The 12,539-nt window shown below is 32.9% G+C and overlaps 2 protein-coding genes across 3 annotated transcripts; both read right to left on the bottom strand.

Moving 5' to 3' along the window:
• Positions 1-721: 721 nt before the first annotated feature.
• LOC143184277 (uncharacterized) lies at positions 722-4,449 on the bottom strand. 2 transcript variants are annotated; one of them, XM_076386340.1, is made up of 7 exons: positions 4,293-4,449; positions 3,514-3,833; positions 2,401-2,526; positions 2,228-2,324; positions 1,971-2,121; positions 1,778-1,906; positions 722-1,688 (listed from the first exon to the last, which is right to left on the bottom strand). In XM_076386340.1, exons 2-7 carry the CDS (start codon positions 3,750-3,752, stop codon positions 1,411-1,413), a joined length of 1,020 nt encoding a protein of 339 aa, XP_076242455.1. In that variant the 5' UTR covers positions 3,753-3,833; positions 4,293-4,449; the 3' UTR covers positions 722-1,410. The 2 variants fall into 2 exon arrangements, with proteins under 2 accessions (XP_076242455.1, XP_076242454.1); XM_076386339.1 differs by lacking the exon at positions 4,293-4,449 and having other exon boundaries at positions 3,514-4,100.
• A 589-nt stretch (positions 4,450-5,038) lies between these two features.
• Mys (position-specific antigen beta subunit myospheroid) lies at positions 5,039-11,885 on the bottom strand. The gene is made up of 10 exons (XM_076386338.1): positions 11,750-11,885; positions 10,422-10,587; positions 10,001-10,310; positions 9,685-9,913; positions 9,497-9,581; positions 8,779-9,426; positions 8,388-8,699; positions 8,105-8,305; positions 7,512-8,015; positions 5,039-7,438 (listed from the first exon to the last, which is right to left on the bottom strand). Exons 2-10 carry the CDS (start codon positions 10,584-10,586, stop codon positions 7,373-7,375), a joined length of 2,520 nt encoding a protein of 839 aa, XP_076242453.1. The 5' UTR covers position 10,587; positions 11,750-11,885; the 3' UTR covers positions 5,039-7,372.
• Between the last annotated feature and the right edge of the window lie 654 nt (positions 11,886-12,539).

The following is a 12,539-nucleotide window of genomic DNA, read 5'->3' as shown; positions in this document are numbered from 1 at the left end:
TTTAAAAACGCATAAAATTATTCCCGTTATTGTGTCGGGTGTCATATCGTGTTCAACGTAAAATGATTTTCATTTTTAGAGAATTATTTCCAATTTTTTAAAACTGATTACGGTAAAGCTTTTTTAAATTATACAATGTGATTCGTAATCGCATAATTCCTCACTTAATAACTTGTAACTTTTATTCCTGTACATTACAACTCACTTTTGTATTCTACTAAAATAAGATCTCATATTAATTTAAATTTATAAATGTTTGCAAAATTTGGGTAAAATTGATAGCAGGGATATTTAAAAATTTAGTACAAATTTATGTACGTACATGTTATCAGTAAACCTATATTTACATAAGTCGTACCATTTTCAATAGTAACTTTGTAGCATAAAATTTTTAATTGCATTCAAAGTAATACTTTATCTTATCTTTGCTTATTATAAATCACTGCAGTGTTTAAGTATTATTTTGCAATTACCATGACCAATTTTCCTAGTTTAAGCTTTCAACCGAGTGTATTGATGAGATCTTTGTAATTAATAAAATATGTTGTTATTCATTTGTACTCCATTGTATACTTAAACTGACTTAGAAAAATTAGACCATCATTTAAAGTTGAATTAAAACAAAACATCACATTTTGAGTATTTACGAAATATTAAAAATTATTTTCTGGTAGATTGTTTTCTTTTTTTTATCTGTTTGCAATATTAAAAACAGAATTCGTACTATGGTAACTTTTATTTGTTGTCTACCTGTTGTATAACTGATATCATGATCCTATCTCTTTAAATATAATTTACAGATAAACATTTTCTATTTGCGATACATATATACAAAACCATTTTCCGTTTTTGAAGTTAAAAGCGATATTTAAATTGACAAAAGTTACTTATTTAATAGTCCTTTTTTCATCTCAAAATTTGTTTTATAATAATCGAACTCTCATATACATCAAATATTGCATACGCGTACTATAAATATATATTTAATTCATTTGCACATCACCAAAAATAAAAATTGGGACGATAAGATTCTTTTCCGTGTATATATACAGGTTTGTAAGTATACTTGAACATCAGTATACATTAAGGTAAGTAAACTACTGAGAAGCTATCATTCACATAAAGTCAAGACATTTCTAATTTTTGAATTTGCAAATTATTGGAAAGCAAACAAAAGGATTGATATTATCTATCTAGAAATAGATAGTTTTCTTCAATAGTACTGAAAAGAAATGTACTCTATAATTTTAAGCAAACATTTTTAGAGCATATTGAGGCATATAGCTAAAATTTAAGCAAAATAATGATTTCATACAAAGCTCTAACCAATAAAATTATACTTAAAGTTATCAATTGCCTTTAATTCTATTCTGCATAATAATAACTTCACAGTTCACATGTTCACAACTCTCATGCAATATCTAACTCATCAACTTCTTGACTGTCAATTATTTCGAATTCGCTACCACTTTCATCACTATGACTAATTAATTTCCTTGATAGAGGCTCAAGTTCTGCTTCTTCTTCAGAAGATGACCCTTTTTCAAAATGACCACTTTGAAACTTAATACCGTCAACGTCAGTTTCATCAGTACTAAGATCTAATTCAGAGGCTTCTACACCATCAGTGCTTCCATCCTCATGTGATGGCATCTTTAAACTTAGAAGCTCTTCATCATTAAAAAATTCTGTAAACAGAAATTATTATTTCGGTTAGAATATTGTAATAAATATTTGTGCTAGTTATGTGAAATTAATATTGAATAATGAAATGTACCATTCTGAGCATCGGACAACACACTTGTCGGTGTTGGAGATTGATCCCCTGATTCTCCTGCTCTAGTAAGAACCTGAAGATTGTCCTCAGTTACTGTTGGTAAGAATTCTTCAATTTCACTGTCCCACTCTGCATAATGAAATTTCTATGTTAAGTATGAATCAAGTAATATCTTTAATGCTCTATAAATCACCTTTATGCGATATCATCTTGTTGGGTATCTTTAATAATAATGCAGGTCCAAGCAGTATGCTCATGCATATTGTATATGCAAGAAGTACTCCATTTATAGTACGACCAATGATCCATAGGCCCAAAGACAGAGAACATACAACAGTGCAAAACTAAAACCATTTTTAATATTTATATTAGACAATGTTATAGAAATTAAAATTTATATGTTTCATTTTTTATTCTTATTTAATGCCCAATGAATCAATAAAGCTTTACCACTCCTGGTTGATCTTTCCTTAATTGCTTCAAGCTATGAATTGCAGACTGTACTTTTTTTCCTAGCTTTTCAATTTGTTCTGCTTTTGCGTAGGACCTATCAACACGTTATGCATTTTGATTAAACTGACCTGAAATATGTAAGATTAACTATTTAAAATCCGTACACTTACGCATTTGCATCTACAACTTTATTTTCTTTCTGGACTTGAGCTTCCAAAGTACTGTAGCAGAGGACTATAACCAGTGCAGCACTGCTGGCTGCAGCAAAGCCACGGACCTCTAGTACAATAATTCCCCTAAAAAGATATGCATACTTTAAGCACAATTGTTTTGTATAATATAACTAACTTATATACCTTTACTAAGCAAGACCTTGCAAGGCAATGATTTTTTTTACGAAACTAATAAAACTAATCATCTAACTTTTAAAAATCGATCATTCATTGTAATTATTTCTCATATATTCCGTTTCTGTTGTACGAACAATAAGTAACGGTTACTAAAGAAAGTACAGTAACAAAGACAATGTTTCCCATAATTTTCATCGACGTAAAAATAGCGTTCATTAGCAAGATCTGCGCGTTAACACGCGAACCGCAATCGCGCGATTATGATTTTTAATTATCAGCATGTACTGCCATCTAGAATAGCATTATAGATCTGGTGGGAAAATCCGCAGAGAAGATGCAATTCATTTGACGAAGCGAGCACGACTGTCGTCCAATAAATATAATTGCGGAAAAAGAAAGGACTGTAGTGTGCTGGTAATGACCAGAGGAAACCTATCAATGACCGCATGTATCAATTTCTATAGTCATAGTATGCGTAAATAACGTCATACGATTGACGTTCCTCATTCACTTATCGCTAGAGAACACGTACTAGTAAACACAGGATTGTGAGCTGTCGAGTATCGATACTGTTATTTACAATCGACATCGGATGCCGAAACATACACGTCTGATCAAACCTTGACCTAGAACGCGGATTACTCACAAAGCATTAGAAGACAGCTGCTCCCGTCTTGTGACGTTTTTTTAAAGCCACTCTACGTTGAACTACGTTCCCATTCGAACCGTTCGAAACGTCTTTGTCATGCGGGAACACCGAGAAACGAGATGATAGGATAGGAAAGAAGATACGCACGAATACATAGGTCGGTTTCAGCGAAATCGCATTACGCCGTCGCGACTGTTAATTCGCGTGAGCAACGTTAAACTTCAGCTGATCCATTTCGCAGAAACATAATCGCGAAATGTGTCCCGCGGGGCAGGCGAACTCACCAAAACAGAATGTTGAACACGATGACGACAGAGATACTGTTCACGGAGTTCTCCCAAAGGAGAATGCTCTCCAGAATGCCACAGAGCCGCTTCGAGGCTTCGAAATTGCAGCCGACATTCTGATACCGTTCAACCTCGACGATTCTGCGTTCGTCCTCTGCAACCGCCTCGCTCGTATCAGGAGGTGTCGCGTTTCTCAGCCATCGGAAATAACATGCCACTCTCGAGAGCCGTTCCATGACAGTTCCAGGTCGATTGTTGTTGAATGCTTTCGTCGTCCTAATTCCCGTTCTCCTTTGGCATGGTACACCCTCAGAAAACTGTGCGGGAGTATTTTTAGCGCGTGACAACCGAGAGTGAGACTTTTGAGAACGGACGAGCAACCGCGGGGGTTTCTTCTGCTTTACCTCGAACGGCCGAGCGAGAGTAGAGGGGAGAAAGAGATAGATATATGCGTGCAGAGGCGAGCAGAAAGTGAGAGGGACGGTGGTGAATAGAAGCGAAAGGATAGGAGCGACCGACCAAAGAGGAAGAGCGCGCGATTGGAATGGCGTGGATCGGAGAAAGAAAGAGACGTGGAACGAGAAGGAGAGAATTACCGTGCAACAGACAGAGATAGACTAAACACCCTCGCGCTATTTCGCGTTCGCCCTTGCGTCGATTTCGCGGATACCTTCTTTTCTTTTTTCTCAAAAGACTACCAGCCCGATCTTTAGTTAACGTTCCTTTCTCTAATACTGACGTCTCGACGCGCTCGAATGCTATTCCGCATACCCTACCTTTGCCTACTTTGCGACACACGTGACGACCGCGACACAGTACGCCGTCCTATGGCGCATAATGTGCGATGGAACTGCGTAACTTCGTCATTTTCGTCTAGGAATAATATTCGGAACAATCAACGATTTAAATGTCGCGGTTATTTTAGTGGAAGCTAAGGTAGTTGCTATTACGCAGGTCAACTTTTACGCACTACATAAAGATGATCTTACGCAGTAAACACGAGTAGCAGTTACGAAGCTCTATTGATAACTGTTCTATACTTTTAAGCGTCTTTCATTTTTCATCGTATCCTTGTCTTGATATCATATAAATACACTTTTTCTAAATATATCTTATTTACATACATATACTTCAATTTATGAGTTATTTACACGCGAATTTTAATATTTTACACGTAGAATAGAACTAAGAAAAGAAAAACTGAGAAAGACAAACACTTGTAAAAGAATATTTTTGCGTATCGGACAATAGAAGCAATTTGAATTTTCCCGCTTTAATTATGTGTCAGCATTTTTGAGCGCTGACAAGTTGTGACGAAAACGTCGTACCCTATTTAAATGCTATGTGTGCATATATGTATGTTAATCTGAAATAACATGTTTTCTTTTTCTTTTTGCGAAATTCCAGGAATTAACAAACAAGGAATATGAGTTAGAAATCAACAAGGCTAATTCGATTGTATTCGTATCTGTCTTTTATAGAATCTTATAGCATTTCGATAATTGTACATTTAAGATTTACCTCGATAAATTTCTTTGCTCTACGGTACTTCACCGATTATTTCATTTTACGTTAAATCGTGTGAGGTCGCGTCATTTCAGGTTTTCACATTTTTGTCGTCAGTACTGTTGACAACGATCAGTCACCCTGTTCCATAGAAATGTCGTCATTTTTATACAATTTTTGTGCGTATATATGCATTACAGTTTATTGGGTCCTTTGAAATTCTCTTTTAATTGTTCTTTAATTGTGTGGTTATACACATAGATGCGTAGAATTTGTCTAACGAATAATCTTTTTTGCAAAGAGTATTAAAGAAATAGCAATAGAATGATCAATTGTATCTAAACATCGAATTTAAAATTCTAATATTGAAAGGTTAAAGGTACTATAGCAGTGATTATTTTTTACTCTGTTTTGTGAACGGTCGATTGTATTGCGAAACCGCAAAGGTGTTCACTTTATTGCTATGCGAATCGATCATTCTTATTCTCAAATATACACGCGTAGAAAATTCGACTCGATTTATTTTTCGCTTAACCCTTTTTATATTAAATCAACGCAGAAACGATCAGCACTTATTTGTTTTCATAACGTAAATTATGTAACGCGTGTACACCGCACACAGTGCTAAATGCATAGTAATCTGTAGTAACATTAGCTATCGACATCAATAAAATTTATAACTGATTTCATTTTCGTACTATCTATTTTATTTAGTTAAGCATTTCCATCGAAAAATAGTTAACCATATTTCAGTCTTACATAATTGAGGATAAACTAAATTTTCGTCTTGACCTTTATCAACATTAATACGATGTCAGTTGTCTATCACTATTTCACGTATCGCATTCTCACAGTAAAGATAAGTTTGCACCGGATGTCGTTTAAAACAAATCTTCCCTATTGTGTAAAATCACATTATTTATCGTAAAGTAACTACAGCAACGCGTCATTGTACATATTACGTTCTAACTGTGCTATCAATTTTACGCGCAAATTATCTGTACTGACAAATAAGATTTCAGTATTGCAGTTCATGATAAAACATTTATTAATTTTATTTCAATTATCTTCTATTGAATTGTATTCATTAAATTTAATCAAAATACAATTGAATAATTTTAAAGTGTTTTGCAAAGCAAAAGGTTAAATAGAATATTTATTCTGTTAATAAATAAAATTTGATATCAACATTACTATAATTATGTATGCATTATTTTATTACATATTTGAACAAAAAAAAGAAGCAATTTATTCGTCAAAACAAGGCTATAAAACTCAATATATAAATGCGCCCACAAAAGTAAATTGTTAACTCTTGGCAATACAATGTTGCTTGCATTTAACTGATATTACAATTAAAATTTTTTAATGCATTTAATAACACATTCTGAATGTTGATCCAGGTTTTTTTTAAAAATGCATTTTTTTTTCCACTTTTTTTTTGTGCTACATAATGTAGACAGCAGGCAACAAAATATTGTAGCCCCTTATTTATGTAATACTTGCAGATATTTTTAAAAAAACCAAGACATTTACTTTTCTTAACAGTGGTAAAATGAGATTTATACCTATTACTAAAGTTATTTTATACATTTATACAGTTTTCTACATATACTTTCAAATCATACTTTATAAAATTCAAAACTTGTAAGAACAAGGAAGACAAAAAGAGAACACTTTAAAATTGTTTCTAAAAGTACATACATGCGTAAATAACGTTTTAGATTTTGCAATATCACATATTCACTGTGCCTTATTCATATTTTCTTTTAGGTATATTTAATGTATAGAACAATCTCAGTAAATGCGTCATTTAAAAGAATTCATTTTTCTCTCTAACAGAGTAATATTTTTCATAAATTTTAAGATAAAAAAGGATAAAAAATTACATAAATATTCTTGTTCTAAGACAAAGGCACTTGTATATAAAAGTCAAGGTAAAATAGATTTTAAGTTTTAAAATCGTATTGTTACCGCATATCCGTGCAGAGATATACCTCTGTATTATAAGTTTTAATTGCATAGAAAGTATTATTCCTTGTATATAAATTACACTTACCATTCATACGCACATTCATACACACCTAGCAGTCTAAGTTATATGGCAGTAACATAATATCGTTCTTAATGAATAATTCGATAAATTCGTATTACATTAGTTTCCATTAAATACTTACGACTTACAATGTTAAAAATTATTCCTATTTGATGCTAAAGCTTCTTTTGCTGCATGATACAGGTTTTTCTATTCTTTTTAAATATTAACGAGCTTAAAATTCATATATAAAAAACATAATTTAATGCAATATTATCGATTCATTTTCTTTATGAGAGATCATTCTTCCACTTTTTATTTTCCTGCGTACGTTGGATTTTTGAATGTTGATGTGGCTTGCTTGTAAATTGGATTTTCTCCCTGCGGAAAGACGTTTTATATGAGCATTTTAATACAAATATACCAGATTAAAAAAAGATCTGTAAATGCTTACCGTATCCCATTTAGCCATCATTCTTTCTTTCTCAAACTTTGCAAATTCTCTCCTGTCGTGTATAGTCGTTAATAATTTCCATAAAAGTAACAACGCAAGACCAATTAATACAATTGCCGCTATTACACCTAATACTATGCCTAACATATAAACTTGTGGTGGACATTCCCGTTCTTTTTGTGCTCGTACTTGTAAACTATTTGTTTCGTTATAATAGTAAACAAAATTATATTTGCAATCATCCTCGTCTATATCGAAGCATAGTTCTTCATCTCTATCGACGTCCCGTATAACCGTATCAACTGGTTCGGGAACAAATTCCTTACAATTTCTTGCGCATTCTTCTTTATCGGAATAGTTTCCAGTACCATACATTTGGCATAATACACAGTTCTTTAACTCGTTACAGCGACTTGGACATGTTGGACATTTATTACAATGTTTACCCGAGTATCGCATATTTCCTTCTTCGTGACAAATACATTCGCCACAAATACAATCTCCCTGAATAAGAGTAAAAACATCTGGTGTTATAAAATATAAATTAAATATAAATGTTAAAATATAACAAGTTTTAACAAGCATAAACCTACGTGTCCTGAGCATAATACGCCATTTGTAGTTCCTCGTGCAATGCAAGTTTCGTTAGAGGATCTACAGTTGCAAGATGGTCCAGTCCATCCAGCATTGCAGACGCATTGCCCGCATTCACAAGTTCCATGATTCGAACATAAATAACCCTGATCTCGATCGCATGAAAAATTATCACATTCGCAAAAGTGACCTGATATTATCTACGAAAAGAAAAGTAAAAAGATGATACTACAGAAGTGACAACAGAAGCTAAACATTGGAATCTACAACGTTTATATTTACTTCTTCAGGATTTTCTCTTTCTTCGCATTCACATTGGCCACAAGCACAGGTTCCCCTTCCCGAACAATCTACTAGAGAAGTATTATCAGGTCTACAGGATTGGAAATGTTTATCAAATCCTGTCATTTCTTGGTGAGGACTGCATTCACAACGTTTTCCAAAGAACCCATCGTAACATTCACAAACACCACATTTCAAAGTTCCTACACCATTGCATTCTGGTGAGTTTGGTTCATACATAGAACCTTCTCGTTCACATTCACAGTCACATAGCATTTCCAAATTCACAGTAAGGGTCTCGTTAATACCAACCTAAAACATATTAGTAAATTAACATCTGATGTTTTTTTTCAATGTGTAAAAATAAGTGAACAAATGTCTTTAACCTTACCGGATAAATTTCAAATTTCTGCCTCCACTCCGATTTATTTTCAGGACAACTTGTGACTTCGATTTCCGCAATGAATTCAACTTTTGTTCCGACCTTTAGTCCGTCACATTTTGATGTTTCTACAAGTGGTCCTGTACCCAAACACTTCGAAAAATATTTTACTTTCACGGCACTGCTGGCCGTATCTTTCATTTCAACGGAACTTGAAATCGCATCATACTGTTCTCGAATTAATTCTACAACGTTACTCGAATCATCAGAGAGTTTGCCAGCGAAAGATCCTTCTACGTGTTTCGTTAGTCTTTTGTAGACATTTATTTGTTCTTCGGTAACAGCCCATATAATATTAATAGCATTCTGTTTAACTTTTAAATTAATTTGAGAAATACTTGGGTAATCTTGCAGAGATGAATGTGTATAGAGTCCAGTTGTATCCAAATGACATTCGCCATCATTTGGCTTCACAATTCCGCCCAACTTTCCATCACCTGCATAGTGGAAACCCGCATCCGTAGAAAATACCAAAAGTCTACGAGCTTTTTCACGCCAACCAATTTGCCGTCTACACACTATAGCTTGCATTATTGCATCAAATCCTCCTTCTGGTGCATCTAAATTTCCAGATACTGAAGCATTTCGCACTAAGCTCTAAGGAAATAAAAGAACTAAGCGACACTTATTGTAAAAGACTATTAAAAAATTAAATATTTCTGCTTACCGCGAAATGACTAGTGTCTTGAGACAGTCGCATGATATTTTTGTAACCATATGGGGCTGCACATCCATCACATGGTTCTATGAGTCTAAAATACAAATATGACTATAAATTTATTACTTAGTAATATAAGAAATTTTTATTGTAAGTTACAAGTGTATATAACATTGAATTTTTTGCAGGAAACTTACGATTTTGGCATTGTATTAACATAAGGCATTACAACTTTGTCAACAAAACTGCCAAAGCCTAATCGAAAGTTACTTGTAATTTTACTCATACTTTCTACTAAAAGTTGACCTAAATCTGACAATTTCTTTTTGTCATCTTCCATTGATTTACTCAGATCCATAAGGTAATATAAGTCAACAGGATAGTCTTCTGCTTGTGAATAAGCAAAGGTCATTCTATGTGCTTCATCTAAAAAGAAAGTTGATATCATTTTATACTAAAGACATACTCTTTACATAAATAAATTGAACAAAAATGTATAGAAATGTAGCTTACTTATTCTAAGTTTTAAATTAACTTCCTGTGGCCATATTTGTACAGCTTCTTGTCTTCTATCACTACTGCTGCTACTACTAGTACTGCTACTACTCTCTCTGTGAGACTGTGAACTAGAACTAGATGAGCTAGAATTTATGTACAAGTGTTCATAACCACTGGCACCATCAATGGTATAACCACCCTTAGTTAAATTTCGATGTCTTATCATGCTGAAAACATTGTCTGGATTCCATGTGTATTCTGCTGGACATGTTGCAAATATTTTGGTATTAATATTTGGTAAAAAGCACCGTTTCTCAGAAAATTTCTATAAAAAAGAAAGAAAAGAAAATAACCAAAAATATTTAGTACATGAATTATATTACTTTGCTGTAATCATACATATTGTAAATGTTAAACATGTAAATGTAATACTTACTGGTGCAGCACACCAGGCACAATGTGGTGTTTGTATACATTCGTGACATTTTTGTTTGCTAATGCAAGGATTCATTCCTGTTAATCTTTCTGGAGGTGGATAATTTGCTTCCACTAGCAATGTTACAATTGCTATTATAACAATCCATATCAAGCTGCCAACCATTCTTTACACAAAAAATATGCAATTTAATAAAACAAAATGTATAATAACTTAATATGCCTATTTCTAATTATAATAAAAATATAACGTTACATAATAAACTATGAAATAAAAAATATACATAATTCATAAATGAAGTTGTAATGATTTATAAGATTTGTACTATATTCTTATTCATACTCAATACACTTATAATGGCAATCATTTTGCAGAAATGAGATGACTTCCTATAATTGTTGACTCATCAAATTCTTGGTTATCATATTTTCAATGCTTATTTCAGTCTTTCACAGAAAAAGAATATTAAATGTGCCTTGGTCTGTTTTATAGCAACAGGTGCAAAAAAATATAACAAGTAGTTTTTTTACTCATATCTTACAATTAAACAGAAATAAATTACATTTAACAAATTAATTACATAGGGTAGAAATGTAACATTTTTTTAAGGGTATATAAATGCTTCAGCTAAATTTTATATAAAAATAATATAACACTATTGTAATAAAAGTAATGTTTAAAAGTAGAACAAACTAGTAGGTTCATTTATAAATATACTGCAAACTGTAAGTATAGCTATTCTTAAATGACTGAGTCAACCTGTCACCTCATTTCACTATTCTCAACTTAGTTTTATATGAAGCCATAACTAATTTCGATAATTGTACAGATTAAACAGCATTTTCCTTAAACATTACAACTTGTATACTTAAAAATTTAATAGATTTCGTGCTCTCGCTAAATATTTACAATTATTTGAGAAAATAAAATGACGTTGGGGGAGATGCATGTAAAAAACAGGAAAAGTAATCAGAAGAATGCAATTAATTATTTCCGAAGCAAAGGAATAAAGAATAATTGAGGTGCGGCTGAGCGAGATCACCCACGCTTTAATCTTTTACTTAATCAACACTTCCAATCATCGTTATAACAGTAAAAAATATTCATTCGTCAAATTTGGAAAGTCTTCAGACATATTTCAGGTATGATACTTCGAAATTCGAAAAATATAATTATCTATCGCATAAAACAGGGCTCTTATTCATTCACGTTGATGCCGTCATCTTTATATTTACAAAGTGCTATCACTTCGTGAATGCAAAGAAGAATGTGTTAAAACGGTGGGGAACAAACAAAAGAAACGATAGGATGAAATTTCGATGACTTACTTTCTTATTGGAAGGTTCTTTTCCGATATACTAGTAAAACATCACAAGTTTGACCAATGTTTTCTTGTTACTTCTATCACCATAAAAGGTAACCCATCAAACGCACGCACTCCACGAACAACTGCATCCACAGGGTCGCGACAGACGCACACGAACTCTTCGACTGACTCTGATTCTGATTGGACGTTCCCCATTAACTACGAGAAACAGATGTTCGACTCTGTAAAGTAAAATTGTGCCGCCAATGCTCCACGCGTTGCTTCTACGAACTAACGTCTACGATGTTCTTTGGCGGGAAATTTTGATTTTCTTACTTAACGCGAAAAGTGATACTGAAAACGTTACGAATAGACTTTTCGAAAAGAATTACAGGTGAAAAATAAAGCTTCCTGTTTTCCATGTTTTAAAAAATTGGTACGTATGCATGAATATATTATGTATTAAGAATTTGTTCCAGAAACTCCAAAAAAAATGGTTAAGTTTTGATGAATGAAGCAAAAAAAAAATGGAGATTAAGAGAACTGTTATGTACAATGACTGTATATTTCTAGAATAGATAGAAAGTTATATATTGAATGCAATGTTTCAGTTTTCTAAACCAGTTATCGATTAAATGGTATTGATATACATATATAGATACTCTTGTGACCTTGAGCTCATGTAGGAGCATCTCCAATGAACTGCTGATATTGATGCACGTTTGCGAAACCGGAAGTAGCATTTGTCGATGCGTTAAGCAGCGATAAGTTAGTAAAATAATGTTTTAAAAATAACCTTAAAAATCGGTATA

This window comes from Calliopsis andreniformis, chromosome 10, assembly GCF_051401765.1.
Source record: "Calliopsis andreniformis isolate RMS-2024a chromosome 10, iyCalAndr_principal, whole genome shotgun sequence".
NCBI classification, from domain to species: Eukaryota; Metazoa; Arthropoda; class Insecta; order Hymenoptera; family Andrenidae; genus Calliopsis; species Calliopsis andreniformis.
Note: the sequence above shows the minus strand (reverse complement) of the source record. Positions and strands in the feature narration are given on the sequence as shown.